The sequence below is a fragment of the Gopherus flavomarginatus genome, chromosome 14 (assembly GCF_025201925.1).
Source record: "Gopherus flavomarginatus isolate rGopFla2 chromosome 14, rGopFla2.mat.asm, whole genome shotgun sequence".
Classification (NCBI taxonomy): Eukaryota; Metazoa; Chordata; order Testudines; family Testudinidae; genus Gopherus; species Gopherus flavomarginatus.
Window position 1 is genome coordinate 3412447 of NC_066630.1, and position 25176 is coordinate 3437622.

The 25176-nt window shown below is 50.9% G+C and overlaps 1 protein-coding gene across 1 annotated transcript in view; it reads right to left on the minus strand.

Moving 5' to 3' along the window:
• SPIRE2 (spire type actin nucleation factor 2) overlaps positions 1–25176 on the minus strand; it is a 47236-nt gene extending 22060 nt beyond the window's left edge. Inside the window, exons 1-3 of the mRNA XM_050923288.1 lie at positions 24675–25176; positions 9141–9178; positions 4285–4644 (exon numbers count right to left, since the gene is read on the minus strand). Coding sequence (XP_050779245.1) covers positions 4285–4644; positions 9141–9178; positions 24675–24948 — 672 coding nt within the window. The 5' untranslated portion in view covers positions 24949–25176. The remainder of the gene's footprint in view (positions 1–4284; positions 4645–9140; positions 9179–24674) is intronic.

Here is a 25176-nt window from a genome sequence, read left to right on the forward strand (position 1 = left end):
TGGGGGGAGGTTCTTAGCCAGGAGCATGCTGGGCCCCAAGGGAATCTTCACGGTCTGTGGGACTGTTCCATCTCAACTGAGCCATGTGGCAGCACCTGTGGGGGACGGTGGGAGATGAATTCAGATTCCTCCTGGATTCTGAGAGCACCTGGAATGGACTCTGAGTGCAGCCCCTGTGTCTTCCCCAGCAGCAATGTGTGCCCCAGGAGAAGCTCTGGATACTTCGATTTCCATGCAGTTTACTGTTTGGCAAGCTGAGGCCCTGCCTGTTTGGTCCAGATGTTAAAGGTCCCTTGGCACTTCCTGGGAGAGGAGGGTTTATCACCGTCCTACAGCATTGGGATGGATAGATGGTTACTGCCTTCCCCCCCAGAGGTGGCTGCATTTCATTGGACCTGTGTGTGTAATTTGGAACACGCTCTGGGATCCTTTGGAATGACAGGCAGCAGAGGAAAGAGAACTATAATTTATTGCTAATAAACCCACCACAGATCAGAGCCTCGTCGTCACAGAAAACCTTGAGATCCTATCATTGCTGGCAAATTGTGGTTGTGTTTCCCAGGCTCATCTCACGTGATGCTGAAGCATCATCTGCTTCCACCATGTGGCATCTGACCAGCACTGCACTCTGGCTGGTGCACAGACAACTGCCTGGGGCTGCACTTGGGAATATGCTGCAGACTTTCTAACCCGTGGCTGAAATAATGGAAGGTGCATTTCCCTCAGCTGGAAGGACCTGGGCCAGCCTGTTAAACTACCCGGGAGAGCCAGGAAGTCATCAGAGTCGGTAGAGCAGCTCTAGGTCAATACTTGGCACCTCGCCTGTTCTGCCTGCATCAGATCATCTTTGGCAACCTTAAACCTTCCCCACAGCCCGACCCATCCTGTATGGCCTGCGTGCCTGCTGCATGGAGTTGGGTAATAACATGCTGGCTGCTTGCAGCTCCCTCTTGGATGTCATTACAAGCAGGGACAGTGTGTCTGGGCAGGTGTGGGCCTGCTGTGAAGGACTTGGGGGAACCTTCTCATGCCTTGCTGCTTGTGCCCAGGAGCTGCAGTGTCAGAGGTCTGCATAGATTCCAAGGCCAGAAGGGACGACTGGGCTTATCCAATCTGATTCCTGGATAGCACAGGCCAGAGAACTGCCCCACAATAAGCCCCACAGCAGATTTTCTAAAACAACATCCAGTCTTGATGTAAAAGTTGTCAGTGATGGAGACTCCGCCTGACCCTGGGTAGATTGTCCCAGTGGTTAGTGACTGTCCCGCCTTATTTCCAGGCTGCCCTGGGAAATGGGTACTCATGCCCATGTGGAGAGGGCAGCCACAGCATGTGGACATGGGATACCTGCATGGTTCTGCCATCATCTTGTGACCCCAAATATATACAGGGTTTCCCTTCCAGTGTTCAGGCTGTGTGGGCGGAGCGCCTGCTGAACCTCCCTGTCACATGCCCAGTCACTGCAGTCAGTGGGTCCCTGCTTCCTCCCATCCTATACATGGGGTCACAGCCTCCCCCCAGCCCCACAGCATCTCAGCAATTCTCCGCGCCACCAGGCACGGCAATGCCCAGCAGGATATCAGGCTCCCTACATGGCATTTCTGGAGCCCACCACAACTCATGCCCCAGGCACTGCTGGAGACATGGGTGTCGGGATGGATGAGCAAGGGGAGGTGGAGACATTTTTCTTGAGCTGTTTCGTAAGTTTAATGAGCAAGTGACAGCCTCTTTGGTAACACCGCTGACCCCATCAATTCCTAACCACATGCCTCTGCCATTGAATTTATGAGCTCGCTTCCTGGAACAGATTATTGCCTTGTGATTACCCATAAGGGTGGAGTTCAAGGCAATCCTAGGAAACTGCAGCTTAAACTTTAACCCCTTTGAGGCTGGGACTGCAGGTTTGCCTGACGTGTGTCAGAGCAGGTGCCACAAGACACCAAACCCCCCAATGCCAATGGGGTTTTGAACACGCCGCCTATCACATAGGGAATGGTGATGCTGTAGAGCAGATTCACTCCCCTGCAAAGGCAAATGCTGGGCCTCGGGGAGCGTCCTGGAGACTCCCCTGCATGTCCTGTCAGGTCTGTTTGCCTGTAAGCTCTTGGGGGGCAGGGGCTGCGTCTCACACAGCACCACGCACAGTGGCTGTGCTAGGGGGTGGTTACAACCTCTGGGAGGAGAGGCAGAGAAAAGCAAACCAAACAGACTCAAAGCCAGCAACTGATGCACACAACTCAGTTCTGCAACCTGAGGTCCTGCTGCTGCCAGACTGACCTCCCCTTTCTCCCCTCGTTGGGTCTGCTGGTGGGTGAGATGCTAAGTTCTGCGGAGCAGGGACAGTCTTTTACTTGTGCACAGCACAATGGGGCCCTGCCCTGACCGGGGCCTCTGGGCTCTATCACAACCCCCGTCATCATCATCATCTTAGGCTAGAGCAGCTCGGTACACTGGGAAGAGCCAAAGATTCAGACACCTGCCCTCCCAGACCTGCACGTAACTAGTCTGGCCCCTCTGGGTCTGGCAATGGAGCAGTAAGCAGGGTGCTCTGATTCACACAGCTCCATTCCTGTATTGCTGCTTTTACTTCTCCTACTCGGGGACCCCTGAGCTAGCCCGCCCCCCCACTAGCTGCTCACTAAAGATCGTAAGCTCTGGAACGGGGACCGTGGGCGTGTGTCTCGTACAGCAGCTGGCACACTATTGCAGCCTAGTCAGGCCACAGAACAGCATTAGTGTTCTGTACTATCTGGCCACCAGATGGCAGACTTGAGATACTCACTGGGACCACAGGTATTGTACTGGGAATCCCTGACTGAGCACACTGGGCCCTGGGCTGGAAAGCTGCAGGCTGGGGGAGCTGCATGGGCAACTATCAGTCAGGGCTGGGGTGGGACACGGCCTTTTAAAATGAGACAGAGGAGCTGAAATTAGCTGTTGAATGGCAGTGCTGTGTTAGCGGTCGGGGACTCGGGCACCCTTCACCACACCAGAATTTAGGGAAACCTCTCACAGAAAGCTAGTGAACCACCTCTCTGCCTAGCTATCGAGGGTCTCACCTCCTGATTTCTCCCCGTGTCCCATTTTTATAAATACGATCCTGGCTCTGCCCTGGGAGCAGTGCCAGGGCAAAATGCACATGGCAGGCCGCCTCCTCTGGGTCCTGGCACACCATGGACAGGAGCCTGGGGAGGGGGACGGGCTGACAGAGCAGAGGGCAGAGGACTGGGATCCTGGCTCCACTATCAAATGGGGCTCAGAACACCTCCCTCTCAGGTAGAAGGACTGTCTCAGGTGGCAGTGGGGTATAAATCAGGAGCCAGGGGATGAAATAAGACAAAGGGAGATTTTGGGAATATCGGGGGACACTCCCCCATGGTGAGATATATCAGCCTGGGGAGTCGCCTCCCATGGTAACCCCGTCAACAAAGTTACCCAGTGCTGGGCTGGACAAAGCCCTGGAGAAGAGTCTGAAGGGACAACCCTGACCTGGCATCTCACAAGTCTTCTGCTCTTGTGCCCCTGATGTTGTGAGTCATATGGGGTGAGGTCACAATGAACCTGTGCAAAGTGCTGTGCAAGCCGGGGAGAGGGAACTAAGCCGTGTCACTAATGGAGGCTGCTTCCTGCTCCCAGCACACCCTCCCCTTCAACAGAAGGCTTGGGAAAGGCAGAACATGAGGCCATGGGCCAGGTACTATATGGCCCCTGCACCAGAATCACTGAGGAGAGCGTGACCTCGTGAGAGCAAAGTCCAGAGCCATTGTGGGAATGGAGAAGCCAGTCTAGTCTGTTGGCATCAGATGGCTGGCTTTCACCAGCCACCCCGGAGAACAAAAGCCAGAAGGAAATCCCAGGGATGCCCCAGACCCTGATGCAGATTTCTAAGGATTTCCCTTAGAGAGTAGCTGCCCAGCTACCAGGGCCCTGAGATCTGCAGCGCTTTACACACCGGGGGGCCTAGGAAGCTCTGTGTTACTCCACTTTTACACCGGGGTGACTCCACTCACTGGTGTAATGCTGCAGCAAAGCGGTGGGGAATCAGGTCCTTAATGCAGCACGAAGAGGAGCACTTCTTCAGGGGCGACTTCACCCAACACTGAGATGCTGCCCCCTCTGGGCCAGGGTGCAGCACCAGCAGCTGAGAGGGCAAGGCAAGTGGTGAAGAAGCCTCCCAGCCGATCCCTATGGCAGTACCACAAGGTGTGAGCATCACTGCCACATGCTCTGGCTCTCGGGGAGGACGGGTCGCCCCAGGCTCCTGTGGACAAGGCTGGCTCTCACCTCCTTAGCTTCCCGGATCTTGGTGAGAAAAGCCTTCAGCTCCACCGTCTCCACAAAGAGGGCCCTGCACACAGCCTGGTAATGCTGCTGTGCCTCCTGAGGGGCCGTCAGGCGAGCGGCGCACATCCTCATGGCCTGCCCGAAAGTGCGCACGGCTCGTGGGAGCCCGTCCACAGCCTCCTCCTCTTCATCCTGCCCCCCATAGCCCTCGTCCGCCATGCTGCAACTGCTGTCGTCAGAGTCGCTGTTGGCCATGAGGTCGATCAGCTTCTCCAGCTGGGGGCTCAGTTCTCGCTCCTCACTCTCATCCAGCCCCCAGTCCAGCGCCCGGTAAATGGCAAATCCCAGCGACTGCACCATCTGCAAGGAAACGGGAGAGCAGAGCGCAGGCTGAGGCTGGGGCTGGGAAAGGGCAGCTATGCTGAGATGCCTCCGGAGGGGAAGCGGCTGAGACATCCAGTGTAGCTGCACTGTGATCTCTACCCCCAAACAATGCCAGGGCACGCACAGGGCAGACGGCCAGCCAGAAGGGCACGAGGTGTTGTTTAGATGCCGGGCCCACAGCCTTACCCATCTGCCCATTGCATCTTGGGCAGCCAGCAGAGGCTATGCTATGCCACTCACCTGGAGGGCAAGGAAGAGCTAGAGACATTGACTTCAGCGCTAGGACACCGGGCGAGGGCACATGACATGGGAGGGGGCATCACAAAGCTCTGTAGCCAAGCACTGGAATGGGCCAGGTATCACATCATGCTTTCCTTCCCCCCACCTGCCTGTGCGTTTCACATACTGCTGCCATTTGAAGGATTTCCATCACCGTGTAGCACCCTCTAGTTAGCCTGCTGCGTATTACCAAACTTGGCTCCCGCGAAGGCAGGGGCTCTCAAACTTTTGTACTGGTGACCCCTTTCACACAGCCAGCCTCTGAGTGTGACCCTCCCCTTATACATTAAAAACACTTGTTTATATATTTAACACCATTATAAATGCTGGAGGCGAAGCAGGGTTTGGGGTGAAGGCTGACAGCTTGTGATCCTTCATGTAATAACCTCACAACCCCTTGAGAGGTCCTGACCCCCAGTTTGAGAACCCCTGCGCTAAGGGTAGTGCTGAGTCTGGGGGGAGTCTGGCCACACCTAGAGAGACCCTTGTCCCACCCTATCCCCCCAGAGAAGCTCACTGATATGATTAGTAACAAGCAGGGATGGTGCCAGCAGGTGACCTGGAAGTGAAAGCTCCATGTTCCAGCCCCAGACAGGGCCGGCTCTAGCAATTTCGCCGCCCCAAGCACGGCGGCATGCTGGGGGGGGCGCTCTGCCGCTCACCGGTCCCACGGCTCCAGTGGATCTCCCGTGGCTCCGGTGGACCTCCCGCAGGTGTTTCTGCGGATGGTCTGCTGGTCCCGTGGCTCCGGTGGACCTCCCGCAGGTGTTTCTGCGGACGGTCTGCTGGTCCCGCGGCTCCGGTGGACCTCCCGCAGGTGTTTCTGCGGACGGTCTGCTGGTCCCGCGGCTCCGGTGGACCTCCCGCGGCTCTGGTGGACCTCCCGCAGGCGTTTCTGCGGATGGTCTGCTGGTCCCGTGACTCCGGTGGTCCTGCCACAGGTGTTTCTGCGGAGGGTCCGATGGTCCCACGGCTCCGGTGGACCTCCCGCAGGCGTGTCTGTGGGAGGTCCATCTGAGCCGTGGGACCAGCGGACCGTCCGCAGCCATGCCTGCGGCAGCTCCACCGGAGCCGCCTGCCGCCCTCCCAGCAACCGGCAGAGCGCCCCCCGTGGCGTGCCACCCCAAGCACGCGCTTGTCGCGCTGTGGCCTGGAGCCGGCCCTGGCCCCAGACTCCTCAGCCCTGTGTCTGAATTAGATACAGCCATCGGCTTTCCCATGAAGCCTGCAAATGCAAAGCTGCCCAGAGCGGTATGAGAGAAAAGGGTCCCCTGGTGCTCCCGGTGCTGGCAGGTGGGTGGAGAGGGAGCTGTAGGATACATGGTGATGGATACCCCTTCCCCTAGCCCCAGCCTCCCATGACCTTACAGGCTGGCTGTGAGAGGCTTATGATGCTGTTTGAGCCATGAAGATGGCTGCCTCCCCTGCTCCCCAGGAATCTTCCAGGCCTTTGCTGTTTATCATGACTCCATTATCATGGGAGTGGAGGGAAGCATGAGCCAGCCCAGGGGATTGAGGGAAAGACGCAGCAGAGGTTCTGCGGATAGTCCTGCGGGGACCGACAGACACTGCACAGTTAGCTACCCCAGACCCTCCGGGAGGAGAGGAAACACTCGCCATTGGGGGCGCGGGAAGGGAGAGGCAGGGAGAGTGGAGAGGAGCCAGAAATGGGCTGAACTTTGGACTGTGACACATTCCTGACCCGTGCAAAGGCAGCATGCGGCAGTCTACAAAAGGCCACTGCGCTGGTAGCTTATCTCTGCCTACACCTTGCTGCTAAGGCAGATCTGGGGCCTGATCCAAAGCCCACCGAAGTCAGCAGAAAGACTCCAGTGGCTCCATTGACCCTAGGCCAGTGACAGACTTCAGTGGTTCAGGAGTCAAATTAGCGAGCAACATTACCCAAAAGAGTCACAGTCCTGTGAATTCATTTACTATTTGTACATATAGACAGATATTATTCTCACAGCAAAATGACTGATCAAGTATTATTATTTTATCAACTACAATTGGTTAATAACATAGTAAAAGCCTCCTGATTGGTTAATAACTTAGATGGGTTAATAATTCAGTCACCCAGTGTTTTAATATCCTGTGCTGCAAAGAGCTGCAGGAGATACATTAAGATGGTGGGCAGTTACTGTGGATGATGGCTCCAGGACCAGCCATGCTCCAGTTGCTTCACATGGAATTGGCCCTGAGAGAACCTGGGGTGGGGCTCCCCCCTGAGGATACAGCCCCTGGAAACTGAGATCTGCAGGGGTCTGGAGCGTCAGGCTGTTATTCTTCCTAGATCGATAAAGTAGGTACGTGGGTGGGGAATCAAAAGGTGAGGGGAGAGCATAGAGATCTGACTGCAGTTCATAAGACAATTAACCCATTTCAAATGCTCTCCTGCAGTTCTACAATTGGTTACTATAGTGAAAGCAGCCTGATTGCTCTCCTGTGTTTCTAACTGGCTGGAGTTTTCTTTGGACAATTTCACTGAGCACAGTCAGTCATGCTGCAGTCTCATTGGCTTGTAAAATATGAAACCCCAGCCAGTGGCAGAGGGCAAAAAAATGTGTGTCCAATTACAAAAACTAGAGCCACCCAGCAACCAGGGCAGTGAAAGCAGCACCCAGTGTTTGCAGTGGGGCATTTGATTGGCAGCCGTGACCTGGAACCAGGCCAGCGGATAGAGCTGCTGCTCCTTCACACGCACCAGGTGTGGATGGAGCAGGGAAAGGGAGCAAAACACCCGGTCCTATGGTTTGAAAGCAGCGATTGCCCAGCCTGCTGACACCACACCAGGCAGCAGCAGAAAGGACCCGTCCCCTGTAATGCCAGAAGATGCGCTGCACCTGTCCCATTATTTTCATGCTTTGAGGCTAGTCACTGCAACCTGGGGAGAGACAGAATCTCCTGGCTGCTCTGGCTCTGTGCATCTGGGCAGGTCATGACCTGTGCACTCAGTCAGACCTTTAATGGCCATATTTAAAGCAGCTTCTGGCTCTTCACCGTTCTCTGTCAGGGCACATGGTGACACAGGAGGAGAATCAATCACTGACTCTTAGCTCAGTCCTTGAATCTTTCCCCTGAGAAGAGTGTGACAGACCCAGGGCTGCTCTGCGACAGTTGATGAATTGTGTGTGAAACATGGGTATTGGGGTGCTCACTGTAGGAACGCGTTGGTTTACATTCACCGCAGGCTGCTGGAAAAACAAGCTGGAAGTAGAACAATAGTTCAAGATATGCCAGTTCCCAGTAAACTCTTCAGGGTGGTTAAGAGACAATGCCTGAGCAATAAGCCCCGTTACAAAGCTTGCTCTCCCAGTGCTGGGGCCAGCAGCTCAAAAGGACTGAAGCATTAAAAAGGCAGAGTGTCCGGAGGTCAGGCAGCTCTTGCTGAGGTGTTCAGACTGACACAGACAGCACTGGGGTGTCTGGAGATGTTAGGCTTTCCTAAGCTTCCATCAGGGAACGGTAAGCCTCTAAGACAGACAGACATGCGTGAAGACTGTTTGCTGTTTTAAACCCTCTTTTCTCTTGTTATGATTTCTTCCTACTGTTACTACTAAAGAAGCTGGCTGGCTGCTCAGTCTAGAATCCCCATTGGTCTCAGACTCCTGCTGGGAAGAACCACAAGGGCCAAACGCAGCCCAATCACCCGTACGCTGGTTGATGTAGCCCAGGGCCTGATCTAAGAGCGAGAGAATCACGTGACTTCACCCCAGGAGAGGGAAAGGCATGAGACCTGACACCTGAGTGGGAGTCAGTGAGAGGCCCAGCTAGCCCTGCAACCATGACAGAGGAGTTCCCCAAATGGCTACATCATGCTTTTCTGAATGGAGTTTTCTTGTGTACAGTAATCACAGGGCACAATGTTTCCTTCTCCCTCAGCCCTCACCATGCACGCTGGCTGCAGGACCCAGCGCGTGCACAGGCCAGGACACTGCAAGAAGCAGCTGGTTTAGCAAGGGGATGAGCATCTCCAGCCTCACCCCCAACGCTAATGCTGTCAGCAGAGCTCTGTTTGGGTTTAAAAGGAAACCGTCTGTGCACGCACGCACACACATACAGAGACACACACACAGTCCCCCCCACAGAGACACACACACACACACACGGAGACACACACACAGAGACACACACATATAACATGGGATTTATTTGCTTGAACAGTTTTCTGAACAATCATATTAGCGACATACCTGTGCTTCCGTTGAGGGTGACAAGGTCAGGGGAAGCTCTGTGAAGGGAGAACAGACACGGTTAATGCTCCTCTGGCAGCTGCAGAATGCTGGGCGTTTGGGTTAGAAATCAAACTCTTGAAGTTTTGCTTTTAGAACTCCGCTAGTGTATTTGCCTGTAAGTTATTTACACTTTGATCCCATAGACCAGAGGTGGGCAAACTACAGCCCGCAGGCCACATCTGGCCCTTGGGACCATCCTGCCCGGATCCCAGGCTCCTGGCCTGGAAGGTTACCCCTGGCCCCTTCCCCGCTGTTCCCCCTTCCCCGCAACCTCAGCTCGCTCGCTCTGCCGCCGGCACCATGCTCGGGGCAGCGGGGCTGTGAGCTCCTGGGACAGCGCAGCAGAGGCTGTAGTGCCGCCAACCACCAGTGCTCCAGGCAGCGCAGTAAGGGGGTAGGGAGCAGGGGAGGGGGACTGGATAGAGGGCAGGGGAGTTTGGGGGGTCGTCGGGGGGGTGAATGGGGTTGAGGCGGTCGGGAGGAACAGGGAGTTGAATGGGGGCAGGAGTCCCAGGGGGGTAGTCAGGCAGAAGGGGTGTTTGGATGGGGCAGGGGTCCCGGGGGCCCTCAGGAATAAGAGGAGGGGTTGAATGGGGTGGTGGGGGTCCGGGGAATGTCAGGGAACAGGGATGTGTGGATGTGGCAGGGGTCCCGGGGGGGCCATCAGGGAACATGGGGGTTGGATGGGGCAGGAGTCCTGGGGGGGGCAGATAGGTGGTGGAGGCTGGGCCATGACCCCCTCCCTAACCGGTCCGCCATACAATTTATGAAACCCGATGCAGCCCTCAGGCCAAAAAGTTTGCCCACCCCTGCCATAGAGTCTAAGGCCAGAGGGACCACTGTGACCATGTGGGCTGAGCTCCTGTATAACAGGCTGCAGAATGTTCCCCAGAAGCTGGATTAAAGCATGGTGTCTAGGAAGACAGCTCATCTCAAAGGCCCCACGTGGTGGGGAGGCTGCCAGCTCCCCAGGAAGCTGGGCTAATATTTCGTTACCCTCATGGCTAGGAAAAGGCATCTCATCTCAAGGCTGAATTTGTCTAACTTCAACATCTGGCCACTGATTCTTGTTCTGCCTTGTCAGCAAGGTAGGAAAGACCCCCCCCACAAATCCAGCTCAGATCTCCTTTCCGCGTTTCAGGGCACAGCTTCTCTTCAACAAACTGAGCAGACTGAGCCCCACCAGCCTCACACCACAAGGCTTGTTTTCCAGACTCGGAGGCATTGTTGTGCCCCTCCTTGGAACTATCTCCAGGATTTCCACATCCCTCCTGAGGTGCGGACCCCAGAAGCGGACACAGTGTTCTAGCAGCAGTCTTGCCAATGCTGTGTACAGAGGCACGCTCACCTCCCTACTTCTACTGGATGGTCCCCTTTGCACACATCCAAGGGTCACGTTAGCCCTTTCGGCCACAGCGTTGCACTGAGCACATGTTGAGGCGATTACCTATGATGACCACTAAACGCTTCTCAGGCTCACCACTTTCCAAGACACATCCTGTAGCTATGTCCTGCCTTCTTGGTTCTCAGACATATTACTTTGCAGTGGCTGTACTAAGGTGCATTTTGTTGGATTGTGATCATTTACCCAGGCAAATCAGATCACTCTACTCTCATTATCTACTACCAGACTAATCTTTGTGACGTCTGCAAACTTTATCAGAAGAGATTTTATATACTCTTCTAGATCATTGATAAATATTTTAAATAGAGTTGGACTCAGAACCCATCCTTGGGGGGCCCCAGCAAGTAATGGCCCCATTCATTGATATCTCTCATTAACAACCACATTTTGAGGTCTGTCAGTGAGCCAGTTTTTAATCCATCTAACGTGTGCCGTTAATTCCATATGATGCAAGTTTTTTTAATCGAGATGTCATGTTGTACTAAGTCCAATGCCTTAAAGAAATCTGAGTATATTGTATCAACACAGCTGCATTTATCAACCAGACCTGTAAACTTGTCGGAAAAAAAACAACCAGGCTTGTCTGACAAGACCCACCATCCACAAAACCACGCTTTCTGGCATTAATTGTATTTTTAGCCACTAATGCTGTATTGACAGAGTCCTGAATTAACAGTTCTCTAATTTTGCCTGGCTCAACATCAGGTTAACCCATCTGTAACCCCAAGATCATCCCTTTTACCCTTTTCAAATATTGGCGTTTACATTGGTAGTCCAGCAGCCCCTAGGACTCGCCCTAGCTAATTTACAAATTAACATTAGTGGTTCAGGTAACTCCTCCACTAGCTCTCTTAAGACTCTGGGGAATAAGGTATCTAGCCTGTTGATTTGAAAATGTGAAGGTTTAGCAGATGCTGCCTCACACCCACGTTTCTTACAGATAGCAAGTTTCTATTCCATGTATCTGCTTCATTCCTCGCCGCACAAGTGGAAGAAATGTCAGCTCAGGAGAAAGGTCTAGTTTCTATGTTCTTACAGGGCCTGGCACTATGAGATTGGAGACTGTAGGCCCTACCACGGTATAGATATTCTAAAAGTAATAAGCAATCCTCCCATCCCCAAAAAACTAATCTTAAAGTATCACATAGGAATCCAGGAGATCACTCTGTAAGATGGAGGCTGTGACAAAATGGATAAAACAAAAATAATATACTGTTATGTCATCCATGTGAATGTTCAGAGTTTCAGGAAATTATGCCGGGATTAGGCAATTATTTAATGACAGTATATGTGACCCAAAAAGTTAAAGCTTTATCACCATTAAAACACAAAATGTCAAAATATACAAAGGAAATATCCTTAAATCAAACTCTAAGTTCTCAAGCAGCATTGTTATTACTTTGCCTGCCTGTAAATCTTGATCATCATAGATGGAAACTTGCTTTGTCTATCAGTGTGTGTGTGCACAGTGAAATCGATGTTTACTGACATTTATCAATACCAATTTTGCAGAGGAAAAGTGTTAAATTGTTATTAACTTCCTCTAACACTGACTATTATTGATTAAGTTATGGAAAACCAGGCAGGTACTAGTAGGCGGAAGAAAGCAAATGTGGTAAATGTCCTTTTCAAAGGAGTAAGAGCAGGAGGGGAAGCAGGTGCTCCTGGCAATGGCTAAGAACTCTACCTACAGTCCCTAGTAAAGCAATGGAACAAATACCAAGCACCTAGAAGATGACAGCACCAGAAGTAATGAGCATCTTGGATTTAAGGAGGACAAATCATTCCTGAGGAGTGGGACTGGATTGCACATTTAAGGCCTGATCTTGCATTTCTTCCATGCTGGATAAGGCCCTTCTGGCATGCAGTACTGTGGTACTTTGAGAGCATGTATAAAACATTGGTCACAGTCTCAGAAAACTTCACTTGAAACAGTTCGTTCTAATTGTCTTGGAGATGGTGCACTGTCATGTGGATTACACTGCAATGGTAGGTAACGTCCGGCCGGGCCATGGGCAGCCTGTGAGTGCAGGTCAGTTACCAAGTTGTGGTCAGGAGGCAAGTGGAAGAATTGTGTGTCAGGGTTCCAGGAAGTCAGGATCAAGCACCAAGCTGCAGACAGGAGGCAAGCAGCAGAGTCAAGGCTGAGCCAGGGACAGAAGCCAGAGTCTGGGGTTCAGAGCAAGCCAACATCCGGAGTGGAAGCAAGCAGCCAGTATGCATCACTGCTCAGACAGGTCCCCGTGATGACCTCTTGGTTTACACACCAGCCTGGGCCAATCAGTGGGCTGTGAGGGGCCGCCACTCAGACCTTGCTGGGTGGTATTTCCTGCAATGTCTAGCTCCACAGGGTCCCCCAGTGGAAACCCGATGCAGACGTGTCATAGCCTGGCACCCCCATAGTCTCAGGTTCTGGTCCTGCAGGTTCTTACAGTAATGAGAACAGCAACGGACTGAGGCTGGAGGGCACGGGGGGCAGAGAAGTTGGATGCAGCGAGGATCAGCCTTTTAGGTAAACAGCACATTTAATTAGCTATGCAGATGACACTCAACTGGGAAGCATCACAAATACCAGGAAGAGCAGAGAAATAACCCGCAGGGACCAAGAGAGAGTAGAAACGTGGGCAGAACATACAATGAGATTCAACCTGGACAGTTGCAGCTAATCCATTCGGGGAGGAATAACCCAAAACATAGATATTCCATGGGAGGCAGGTAACTGGAAAGCAGTAATGTGGAAAAAGGCTAAGGGCTAATAATGGATAGCAAATTGGATGAACACTTAGAGTGCAGTATGGCTATGCTAGTTTATGCTAAAATCCCAATTCTCATTTGGCTTGCACGTGTAGAGGTGTCATGTCAGAGCAGGGAAATCAAGAGCTAGAATTCTGGGTACATTCCTCAGCGGGCCAATGGACAAGGCACTGAACCAGGAGTCACGAGCCCTGGGCTTTACTCCTGACCTGAGGAGCGATCTTGGGCGAGTCACTCAGCCTCTGTGTCCCATCAGTGAAATGGGGATACCGAAGTGTGGCTGCCTACGTGAGACGTGGTCCAAGTACAAATATCCTGGGTTTCTTAACACCAGAAAGTTGTTGGCAAAGTGGCAGAAATCTGGAGAGGAGCAACAAATGGTCTGAGGGGGCAGGAGGGGTTGATTTATTAGGAAAGATTCAAGGGATGAAATGTGTTTGGCTGGGCTAAATGAAGATTAGAGAGAGGAGGAGAAATAGGATAAGCCCCTATGTGTAAGCATCACAGCGGGAAAGGAGTTACTGTAGCACCCCAGTGGTGATGGGGGGCCAATTAAAGGGAAAGTCAGACCAACTTCAGGGACATTGTTTAATTGTGAGGTTTATTAGCATGCGGAATCCTCTTCTCAAGGAAAGTGGGACATTTAAAATTAGACTGGCTAAAGCACTAATGAAAACACTATAGGAACAATCCTGCACTGGCCCTGCGGGAGGATAAAATGACCTAACAGGCCCTTTCCAGCTGCACTTTCTGTGATAGCACAACTCCAAAGCCACATACTGGATTTGTGTTCACAAGGGAGCTTGGGCTATTAACATGCCATTTATTTAGTCAATAGCACTCAGAGTGACTTCCAGACAAAGAGCTCATGCAACACCCACAAGCAGGGCACTGGTCAAAGTCTTGTACATGGGTCTGGAAGAGCCGGCAGGCAGTGAAGGAGCTGCAGCACTGCGGTGTGGGACTGCAGTCCAGAAAAGCGAGTGGACTCTGCAGAGCCCTGCAGATCTGCTCCAGGAGGGTTTCAACAGAAATCCCCATTTGCTCAGGTGGAGTGAGATTCATCCCTGGGCACAGGCCCAGCACAAGGTCTGTGCCCCTGCAGCCCCAAGTGGTGCAGGGCTTGGGCCAGCCCTCAGCCCAGGAGTGAATTTCACCCTTGGAGATCACCCACTGTCACTCAGTGAAAAAGGAGCCCCTGGCTCAGAGCAAGCCTTGGCAATCTGAGTGGTTGCTGGATACCTGGAGGGTCACAGCGCCAGGCCTGAGAAGGCGTATCGGGCACCCAATGACAGCTTGTGAATCCTTCTCTTTAGGAGGCTTCTCCCCTTCGCACATTGTTTTACTCATTATTGTCTGTGAGAGCATATGGCTCCTGCCGAACCATGCACAAGTGGAGGGATGTGTTAGGCACCATGTTACTGAAGAGACATTTACAAATGCTGGGCTACACACATACCAGTTTGCGGTTGGCAGATCCCAAGAGTTCTGTGCTGTGCTCGTCGGTTTTTTATGGTGGGGTCTCACATGGACTGGACATGTCAGTTTGCTACTGAAGAGTCATTCCCAAGTGCATGAAGCAGGCAGCTGGGTTTGCTCACACACACCAAGCTACATAGAGAAGAGGAACGATTGTGCTTAAACATGGCACAGTAAGCACTGTTCTAGGACAGCTTCACCGAGCAGCGTGGACTGGACTGCAAGACAGTGACCGAATGGGACCACTGCAGCTATTCACACTCCAGACAGCCAATACATTCAGGAATCAGCTCAGCATGATCTCAGCAGTAAAGCACACTGCCATTAAGAGAAAATGGAAAGCAGCTTGGCAAAGCTCCTATCTGAACAGCACGTGAGGGAAACGCAGGGGATCAGAAAATTGCAGAACTGTGGGGCTGGAAGGGACCTTGAGAGGTCACCAAGTCCAGCCCCCAGCACCGAGGCAGGACCAGATAACACTAGACCATTCCAGACAGGTGTTTGTCTAACCTGTTCCTAAAAACCTCCATTGACAGGGATTCCACAGCCTCCTTTGGTAACTTATCCCAATGCTTAACTGTCCTGTTGTGAGAAAGATTTTCCTAATATCTAACCTTAAATCTCCCTTGCTGCAGATTAAGCCCATTACTTCTTGTCCTGCCTTCATCAGATGGGGAGAACAACTGACCTTCCTCTTCATAACAGCCCTTAACATAACTGAAGACTGTTAACAGGTCCCCCTCAGTCTTCTTTTCTCAAGACTAAACATGCCTGATATTTTAACCTTTCCTCACGGGTCAGGTTTTCTAAACCTTCTATCATTATTGTTGCTGTTTTCTGGACTCTCTCCAATTTGTCCACATCTTTCTCAAAGTGTGGTGCCCAAAACTGGACACAGTACCCCAGCTGAGGCCTCACCAGTGTCAGATACAGCAGGACAATGACCTCTAGTGTCTTTCATACAACATTCCTGTTAATACACCCCAGAACAATATTCGCCTTTTTGCAATTGCATCACATTGTTGACTCATATTCAGTTTGTGATCCACTGTAACCCCCAGATCCTTTTCCGATCCTGTTTGGAGGCGCTTAGGATGGGGGGCGGGGGAAGGGAATGTGGCGTGCTCCGGAGAGGTGGAATGGGGGTGCAAAGAGGTGGAGGTGGAGTGGAGCGGGGACAGGAAGAGGCAGGCCTGGAGCATTCCCGAAAAAGTCTGAGCCTGTTCTTCTCCGGGGAAGCTGCCGCTGCTGCTGCAAAGGTGCTTCCTAGCATCCTTGCCTGCAGCAGCCTGTGCCTGTGTGAGGTAAGCCTGAGGCACTTCCCAACCACAGTACAGTACAGTACAGTACTGTACAGTATATGATGCCTTTTGTCTGCCCCCCAAAAATTTCCTTGGAACCTAACCCCCCGTATTTACATTAAATATTATGGGACAATTGGATTTGTTTAACATTGTTTCACTTAAAGTTGCATTTTTCAGGAACAGAGCTACAACGTTAAGTGAGGAGTTACTGTATTCTTTAACCTGTTCTTTCCCTATGTTAGCTTGTGTTCCTTCCCCCTCTTTGTTAATATTAATTGTGTTGAGTATCTGATCGCAATTTATCTTTTTAGGGAAGACTGAAGCAAAATGGGCAGTAAACACCTCAGCCTTCTTTATGTCATCCGTTATTCGCTCTCCTTGCCCTCTCAGTGGAGGACCGACACTTCTCTTTGTCTTTCTTTTGCTCCTAATGAATTTACAGAATCTTTTCTTATTGCTTTTTATGTCCCTAGATAAGTGTAGCTCATTTTGTCTCCTAGCCTTTCTCATTTTGTCCCTACATGCCTGTATTATTCCACTATGCTCCAACTTAGCCTTGTTTCCACTTTCTGTAGAATCCCTTTTTGATTTGCAGGTCATTCAAGAGCTCCTGATGCAGCCAGACTGGCCTCTTACTAATTTTCCTGTGTTTCCCTTGCATCGAGACAGTTTGTTGATGCACCTGGTACTGTCTCTCTGAGAAACTGGTAGCTCTTCTGAGCTCTTCTTCCCCTTAGATTTTCTACCTACCAGTTCTCTGGGTTTGTTAAAGTGCGCTTTTTAGAAATCCATTGTCCTTATTCTGCCTTCCTTTCCTTAGAATCATAAAATTTACCATTTCATAATCACTTTCACGCAAGTTGCCTTTCACCTTCAGATTTGCTACCAATTCCTCCCTGTTAGTCAGAAACAAGTCTAAAATGGCGGACCCCCTGGTTACATCCTGCCCCTTCTGAAACAAAACCTTGTCCCCAGGACTTTCCAAGAACTTATAGGACATTTTCTGTTGTGCCGTATTACTTTCCAACAGATGTCTGGGTAGCTGGAGTCCCCCATACCGACCAGGTCTTGTGTTTTGGATAGTTCTGTTATTTGCTCTTGAAATGCCTCACCCACCTCCTCCTCCTACCAGGATATCGCTCCTGTTTTTTTCTCCTTTTGTCCTCACCCAGAGGCTTTCAAGGGCTCTGCCTCTCACCTCCTTCTGGACCACTGAACAAGTGTATATACTCTTGATGTACTTTGCAACCCTCCTCCCTTTGTGCCCTTCCTGAACAAGCTATACCCCTCCTGCCAAGATTCCAGGCAAGAGATTTATTCCCACTACATCTCTGGGAGGCCTATTAAGCCATAATTTAGTTTACAGACTAATACTTCCAGTTCTTCCTGTTTACTCCTCATATGCCTCACATTTAAGGACATGTGCAGTCGCCAGGACCACAACGAGCTCTCGGCTCTGGTTTGAGCTCCAAGCCCAGAGCCCCTCCCCCTGGCTGGGGGCCACAGCCGCAGAGCTCTGAGCCCAGAGTCTCACCCCCATTCTGCCCCTTCCATCATGGCCCCACCCCATTCCACCCCTTCCCCTGTGGCTCCGCCCCCATTCCATCCCACTCCGCCTCTTCCCCCAAGGCTCCAGCCTCCACTGCGGCTCTAAGACAAGAAAAGCTCTGTGCCCCCACTGCAGTGGGAGCTTCTCCAGCCCTGGGGCCACGGCAGGGGGGAGATTTTTCTGGGGCCCCCAAATTGGCTGGGGCCCTGGGGTAATCTACCACTGCTCCCCCTGCCCCCCCCCAGCAGCACAAGGTTTGGGCAGACTTAACCTTCCCATGCCTCAATTACGCACCGCCCGTGTTTGAGGATGTGGAGTTTACTGTAAAATTGCTGTTTGTCAGAATCATTGAGGATAACTAAGCCCCTTCGTTTTCAGTTTAAACAGATTTATACCGAAAAACTCTCAGGTTTTACAAAAAGTTTTTTTCTCCTATTTTCACACTACTTTCGTATCATTCAAATATATAAAAAATAACTTGTTTTATTAGGAAACTACAATACTTCACATGAGATATGTTAGCCTGTGTGGATATGCAAAGCTGCCTTTTGAAGTAAGGCTATGTATTTGTCTAGAAGATATACTCAAAAAACCAACAGGCACACATGCAAATTCTGAAGTGCATGCACATCTGAACATACTGATGAATCTCACACCCATCATGTACACATTTCAAACTGTTAGCAGATAACGGTTTAAAGATCTGGCACACTCAAATGGCAAGAAAACAAAAATCTGAATCAAAATATGTTTCAGAACCCAAGGCAGTATTTGAAAGTTAAAAAAAAAAAACAGAGAAAAGGATGAAGTTGAGTGTATGCGCTGCAAATGGTGTGACCCAATTGTTAAATGTAAATATTTATATACTAATAGTTCTAAGTCTACAACAGTAAACTTTATTCAAATGAAAAGTTTTATTTGGGCATTAGAGATACGGTAAAAGCTGTGTCATCTGGCTCTTTACCACCCGGAAAGCTCTAGAAACTGGCATTTCTGATATCCGTTAAAAGTCCGGTTGGTGTGGGGCCAGCAGGTTCCCTACTTGGCTCCATGTGGCTCCCCAGAAGCGGCGACATGTCCCTGCTCCTCCTAGGCGGAGGAATGGCTTGCACTGCACCTGCCCTGCCCCGAATGCTGGTTCTGTAGCTCCCATTGTCCGGGAACAGCAACCAATAGGAGCTGCAGGGGTGGCGCCTGCAGGCGGAGGCAGTGCGCAGAGCTGCCTGGCCGTGCCTCCTCCTAGGAGCAGCAGGGACACGTCACCGCTTGCAGGGAGTCGCCCAAGGTAACCACCATCTGGATCCAGCACCCCAAAACCCGTCCCACACCCAAACTCCCTCCCAGTGCTCATGCCCCGCACCCCCTCCTGCGCCCCAACCCCCAGCCAAACTCCCTCCCTCCACTGCTAAGTATAACTCTTAGTTAACCACAATTTTTGACTTACCAGCACCCCCTATTCCTCCAATATGCCAGATAACAAAGCTTTTCCTGTATGTTGTTTTCTTTAACTCATAGATTATGTTTTGAGTTCTGTTTTAGTTCTGCAGCAAACCACATTGAATTCCATTCATCAAAGCATTAATCTACTGAATACTTTCCCCATCCTTCCATCCACCAAAATAAACCCTAATATTTACTCAGAAAAATTATTACTAGTTTTTTCCATCAATTTTCACCTATTTTTGTTGTTGTGGTAATAGACATTGATAAATTCCTGGGAAAAATTAAACAAAAAACAAAACCGAAGGGCCCTAAGGATAACAGAGAGATGTTCCACGAAAGGCTGGTTAAAACAACAACAGCAACATCCACGATTCCTTTAAGGACTCCTAGAGCATTTTCAGACATCCACAACAACAGAAAAGAATTTAAACTTTCTCCCAGCCCCTCCAAAAACAAGAGGGCCCAAAGGCTGCCTGCACATAGAATCCCAAGCATCATCAATACCACCACTGCTTGGACCAGACAAATCCCAGCACAGAGATGGAAAACGCAAATGGAGAATTACTATTTTGTGGTTCCACTGTACCTCAACTAAATGCCAATGGATTTAGAAGGAGCAGGCCCAGAGTCATGCGTGTGAAACTGGCAATCATGTGTGTTCTGTAAAGACCCCAACACTCATTTTAGTCTCAGACGAGATACAAAGAGAACTTAATTCCCTCCAGCAGCTCAGCTTTATGTACCCACCGTGAATCCAAAGTTACTTTCTGCAGACCACCCGCAAAACATACTAGTGGTGTCCTGACATGAAGCTGCTGCTGTGAGCAGAACAAGCTGAGCAGCAATCCAGGGCATGGTTTCTATAACTCCTGCATGGGCCCAACGAATTCAGTAAACTTCCCACAGTAATACGTCTTTGCACTTAGTATAGATCCTCTTATACCAGGGTCTAAAAACACTTTTACAAGCATTAATTTAACTGTCACAGCCCTGCAGAGAGACAAATAGGTGGGTTTTGCAGATGGGGAAACTGAGGCATAGACCAGTTCAATGACTTTCCTAGCATCACACCATGAGTCAGTGGCAAAGCCAGAGCAGAGGAACCCAGGAGTCTTGGCTCCCAGGGCTGTGCAGTAAGTTTGTCTCTCACCAACAGAAGTTGAGTCCAATGAAAGATAAAATCTCACCCACTTTAGCTATCTAATATCCAGGGAGCAACCCGGCTACACTTACGTTGCATAATCAAAATGAATGTCACTTTTAGGACAGATCCCTTCTCTCTCTTGTTCTGTCTTTGGCTGGTGTTCCCTGCAGCCTAAACATTCTCTGTAAACTGGCCCTGCTGCAATTCTCAGCTAGACACACGCTAGAACTATCAGACAGTGCGGGATGATGTCAGGGCGCTCAGTTGCACCCCTCCTCCCCTCTGGTTGCATTTACAAGCAGCATCAAGACCTTGCCCAGAAGGATGGTAACTAAGGACAGGGTCTTGAAGATTTAAAGCTAGGGGAAAGGAGGGATACTCAAAACTCTAGGGAGATTCCCCTGCTCACCAAGAGGAATGACTCCTCCCCCTACAAACACCAAACCAGCACCTTCAGCCATGCAAATGTAGAATTTTGAACTAACATTCAATACCAGTTATTTAGAGAAACCAGGGCTGATAGCCTCAGAGGCAACACTTACAGGTCTTTCTAGGGAAGGGAGCCAGTCCCCTAGAACCCTTTCTGGTCTGGGAGAATGCTGCTTTGCTCTAACCAGACAGAGATGCTCTTCAGCAGGGGCCAGCTAAAGGCAGAAACACTGATAAGCAGGAGTTAATGCAGAAACAAACTGACAGTGTGTGGGCACGTTTAGGAGGTTATCAGCAGTTCTACTGCAGCGTCATGTTGAATTGTTGCATCCAGTGGAGTCTGGTATATGCTAAATCCTGAAGCCAGATTGCATCAGAGGGGAATTTGTGCACATCAAAACATGTAACACTCAATGGGCAGGGGCTACATTGGGGCCCAGCTGTAATACAGCTGGGCTTCACAAGTTCATTATTTACAGTTTGGGGACAGGGTGTCTGGGAGGCCACACAGAGTGAGGAACCTTGTCATAACTGCCCACCCTCATCCTAAATCACAGATGCAGAAATTCTCCTACTCCCCCCATGGCACTATGACACCAATAGTACAAGACAACCTCTGGGACCATATGGCCAGTGCTGCTCATTCCCAATCAAGCAACCAAAAAGGGCAAAACTGCTCCCCTTAGTCTCAGGACTCCGCAAATCCATATTCCTACCCGGACCAAGAGCCTGCCTCCTAAAGCAACTCTACTTAGCCAACACTCTGCTAGGAAATGAACACAGAAGCCTAACAATGCTCCAGGCTCCTATCACTGCTCATGACAATTTAAGTGTGTTTTGTATTAAACACCCAAGGAGGCAACTTGCCATTTCCATTTCTAAACACCCTGAAAGCTGCCCAGAGTGGCACTTATAGAGAGAATTACAGAAATTTGGCTGGGGAACAGGCAATAAAGATTTTAATAATAAGCAAACAAGAAAGCACTTCCAGCATGTAAACTATGCATGAAAACACACATGGCAGGTCCTGCAGACCCCTGCATGAATTGCATTGTGTTGAGAGGGAGGCTGCAAACTGAACTCACAAGATATCACTAGCCATGCAAAAGCCATGTTAAAAATGGAGGCTTTTCTATAGGAGTAGAGATGCTTCTACACATAACATGGCACAGCAGTATTGTTCCTTCAGTGACCATTAAAATGATGCAATCCTTGGCCTCCTTCCCACTGAAGAGATCAGCATTGCCCGTGGGCAAAACTGGCTATAGAGTTATAATGATTTAATGAACAAAGACTAAAGTCAGATCACTCGGTATTTTCAGTATTGTGTTGAAAAGTGGCTTCCTTTTGTATCCGGACACACATTTATTTAAATTGTGCTTGTCCCGGAACAGGATCAGCCAGTTTTTGGAGCTTATGTGAAAAGTTTTCAGTCAATATTATCAGAGTAACAACCCAGCCTCCTTCTCGTTCAGCTCGCTGGTAAAAGCACAGATCTGGGGATGGCAAGCCGAGTTTAGGCAGTGTCAGAGGCAAAGAGCTGCATAGCAGTAACATACATTCGTAAAATGCACATTCATGTTTTTTTAACTGTTTGTTTATCCTCAGAAACATCAGGAGGAGGAGGAGGAGCTCACAAGTAGCACAGGCATGATAATTGGAATTGCTCAGCTAACTACCACTGAATCACCCTGATAATAAGCAGTTGTGGAGCGTGCAAAGGTCAGCATCTGACAGGACAGGTGTGGCTGTTTGGAGGCTGTCAGGTGTAGTGAGGCTGAGGGCCAAGTGCCTCAAGAATTCCAGGAATGAGGCTATCTCACAGCCAGAACAGGCTGCAAGAGGCTTGCTTTTTAACCATAAACCACCTGATTTCTCCCTCACAGCTTGAGACTGCTGGGTGGCATTGGGCAAAGCAGTTAGTGGCTGACAATGTGAAGCGCTGAGCATCTCTGCTCTTCACCCCTTCCAACAGTGATTCGGTGCCTCATAGGATCTGACCCTTTCCCTCTCTCTGTCTGCTTCCCCCTCTGCAAAACTGGGTTAATACTTTCCTACCCGACAGAACTGAGGCAAAAAGTAGTATGTTCGTGTTTGTACAGAGCTCTGAAGATTAAAAGTGCTGTACAAGTATTATTACCTGATCATTATTATTATGAGCCTACTAGTCTGTTGGTGCTGGTCTGAGACACTCATCAAATTACAAACAAACAATTTCCACTGGCTTGGGGTATACTTATAGACCACAGAACTACCAAGAATAGGAAATGTGTCTTTGTAAGAGGCACTGACCTCCTGGCTCATGAACAGGTAATAAAGATGATCAATAAAGTTTAAAGTTCACTTTTACACATGTAATTTAGACATCTCCTAAACTTTGAATTTGTGCTGCTAGCATCTGCCTTTGCTGGCCTGGCCCTTCTTGACAGAAAGAATACATGGGAGAACGAAGACAACCAGTGACTGTGGTCAAGAGTCTAACTGATCTGCACTCCCAGACTTCTATTGTTATCCAGATTTTGAATTTTAACATCTCTGCATCTTGACACCCCAAACAATGCACTTGTCACGTGTCCAACATGTCAACATCTTACTGAGGAGCTTCACAGTAATTGTGTGTCTGTCTTCTCCATGCAGCGTGATATTCCTTTAATATTAAGGCTGAGAGAGAACCAGGGAAGCACGGTGATTGAGATAAAGCATCATATCCTCAGATGTCACAGCATCTGGTGTATTCCCTTAATATTGCCATTTTCTGCCTAGATACTACAGGGCATGGTCTATTTCCATTATTAATTATATTTATTATTATTTCACCCTTAGACATGAATGCATTTAGTTTTCTTCCTTTCTTTCCCAACCTTAACTTTCCCATAAGATGATTTTGTCAGTAAATTTCTTAATACACAGATTACTAACCACCAGTTTTTAACCCAAAGAGCTAGAAAGTCTGAAGAGCAAATTACTTGTCAATCTCTGGGTTACACATGATATAAACTTTCCAGGACCTGGTCTGTTTATTAGCAGGCATGTTTTCTAGGGCCAAATAATTCTGACTGTTTAAAAAAAGTGCCCAAACAGATTCTCCCCAAATGTCCTCTCTCTCACGCCCTCCCCCCACATCTCCCAATCAGAGTGGTGGGTTTCAACTCCATTAATTTTTTATGTATTCTAAAGCCTGAAGAACAGAGGGGTTCAAATGGAAAAGCCTGACACACTGTGACCACCTCAATCACGGCATCCCAGTGGTGCAAGGTCATGTGTATACATTGCAATGGGAATGGCCAGGGATGTCTGTTCCAGCCACTCAGCTCACAACCCTTTGCACGCAGGATGCCTGCAAACACCTCTCAGGTCTCCCACCATCTGGGCAGCTGTGTGTTAGATGTACTGCCCAGAGAGCTGGCACACCCACTGACACGCTGCCTGTCTCCAGTGTCCAGGGGGAAGTGTTTGCACACCACGGGCACTGTGTAGCGGGGGAGCCGAGCCTCTCCTCCCCAAGGCTGCACAGGCGGCGAGCTGAGCAGCCGCGGCGGGCCGGGGGAGCAGGGCTGTAAGCAGACAGCAATTCACCGCAACCCTCTGCCGCTGATCCCCGGAGAAGCAGCTGCCCAGATGGGGTGGGGGAGGGCAGACATGGGGGCGGGAGCCTGGGGTGCAGACTGACCCCCACCCCTGGGGTCTCTGCTCCCCTCACCGCCAGGCCGGGCTCGGAATTTCCCTCCGGGTGGCTCTGGAAAATTCCGCTGTGGAGAGTGTGATCACAGGGCGGCAGAGCAGGCCCCAGTCCCCAGCCCCTGCAATATGGGGAGGGGCCCCGAGATTATCCTCAGCAGCCCCCACCCCACCCCACGGCACTCGCCGGCCAAGCCCTCCCGCGCTCCCCTCCGCACTGGGGGGCGGAGAGAGTCCTGCGCCCCCCCTCGTCAGCGCGCATCTGGGTGCTGCGGCCCCCGGGGTTCCCCGCCCCGGGGGCACTCACCGGCCGAGCCCTGCTCCCCGCGGGCCGTCACCGTCCCGTCCTTGTGCAGCAGGATGTCCGCCGTGTCCCGGATCCGGCCCGCCGGCCTCCAGCGCCCCTCCGCGCCCGCCAGCCCGCGGCAGCACTGGTAGCACACGGCCCACGCCTGCTCCTCATTGATGGGCTGCTCGTAGGACTTCAGCACCTGCTCCAGGGACAGCTCCCAGGGGTCCCGGCCCTCCGGGCCCCCCGCCCTGCCCGGGGGCGCTGCGCCGCTGCTGCTGGCCTTGGCCATGGCTGCTCCATTATCCGCTCGGGCAAGCCGGGCTGGTTTCCATAACAGCAGCGCCGGGCAGCCAGAGGAGGAGGAGGGCTGAGCCCAGCTCGCCTCTGCTTTGTCATCCCTCCAGCCCAGCCCTAGAGCCAGCCAGCGCCTAGCCAGCCCGGCGTGCAAACAAGGCAGCAGCCTATGGAAGCCCCAGGTGGAGGGCGGGGGGCGGAGAGAGCCCTGGCCGGATCCGTG